We start from the raw sequence: 941 nt of genomic DNA, 5'->3' as shown, positions 1-941 counted from the left end.
TGATGCTTGATGCTGTCCCCTCTCTCCTCCCCAGTGGATAACGGCCCCCGCCTGCCCCCTCTGGAGCCAGTGCCCCCGTGCCTGGGCCCCGGAGGGCTGTATGTCCGGCGTGCCCCAGCCTGGCCTGCTGCCTTCCCTGACCCCTCGGACACAGAGCGCTACGCAGAGGGCGTGGGGCCGGGCAGCCCCCGGGGACCCTTCATCGTGCCCCCTGCCCCAGCACACATCCTGCTGGAGGCCGGCAAGGACCCCAGCTTCCCCCGCATCACCGTGAGTGTCACTGCCTGCCGCGGCATCGCCAGCTCCCTGGCATCCCCTGTGAGAGTGTCATAGAGCCGGGGGACAGGGGCTCGTGGGTCTCCTGTGACCCTGCCAGGGTTGCTGGAGGGATTCTTGGTATGGCTGGGGCCCATCACATGCCATTTCCCCCCCGGCAGGTGCTGAAGCCCTACAAGGACAGCTTGGAGGTCCAGGGAAAGAAGGAGGCTCCCGGCCCACAGCCCGCACCCCCCCTGCCTTTCGGGGAGTCATGCCCTACGCCACCCCGAGACTACCCACAGCCCTGCCCACCGGGCACCCGGCCAGCCCCCCCTGCAGCCCTGCCCGCCTACAGCACCCACCTGCAGGGTCCTGCTGGCAGCTATGCCACTGTCACAGCCACTGCTTCAGTGACGGTGGCCTTGCACCCCACACTACCTGGCTCCTACCCCAATTTCAGCCCTGAGGGCTTTGCCGGTGGCGAGCAGGACTGCCTGGAGGAGCCCAGCGTGCCCAGCACCGGTGGCACTGCCATGCCCAATGCCTTCGAGATGCAGAGCATGGGACACCACGGGGCAGGTGCCCGGCACTAGGTGAGCTTGGCAACAGAGGCACCCTGCCCCAGGGCTCATGCATGGTGGCTTGGGGGTGTGGGTTGGGTTTAGAGGGACCCGGCTGACCCC

General features: G+C 68.0%; 1 protein-coding gene across 1 annotated transcript in view; it reads left to right on the top strand.

The window, feature by feature from the left end:
- PTCH2 (patched 2) overlaps window positions 1–851 on the top strand; it is an 18857-nt gene extending 18006 nt beyond the window's left edge. Inside the window, 2 exon segments of the mRNA XM_009287454.1 lie at window positions 26–270; window positions 438–851. Of these exon segments, the coding sequence (XP_009285729.1) occupies window positions 26–270; window positions 438–851 (659 nt within the window).
- Window positions 852–941: the final 90 nt, after the last annotated feature.

This window comes from Aptenodytes forsteri, unplaced genomic scaffold (genome assembly GCF_000699145.1).
Source record: "Aptenodytes forsteri isolate BGI_AS27 unplaced genomic scaffold, ASM69914v1 Scaffold119, whole genome shotgun sequence".
Taxonomy (NCBI): domain Eukaryota; kingdom Metazoa; phylum Chordata; class Aves; order Sphenisciformes; family Spheniscidae; genus Aptenodytes; species Aptenodytes forsteri.
This window is presented reverse-complemented; position numbering and strand designations above follow the sequence as displayed.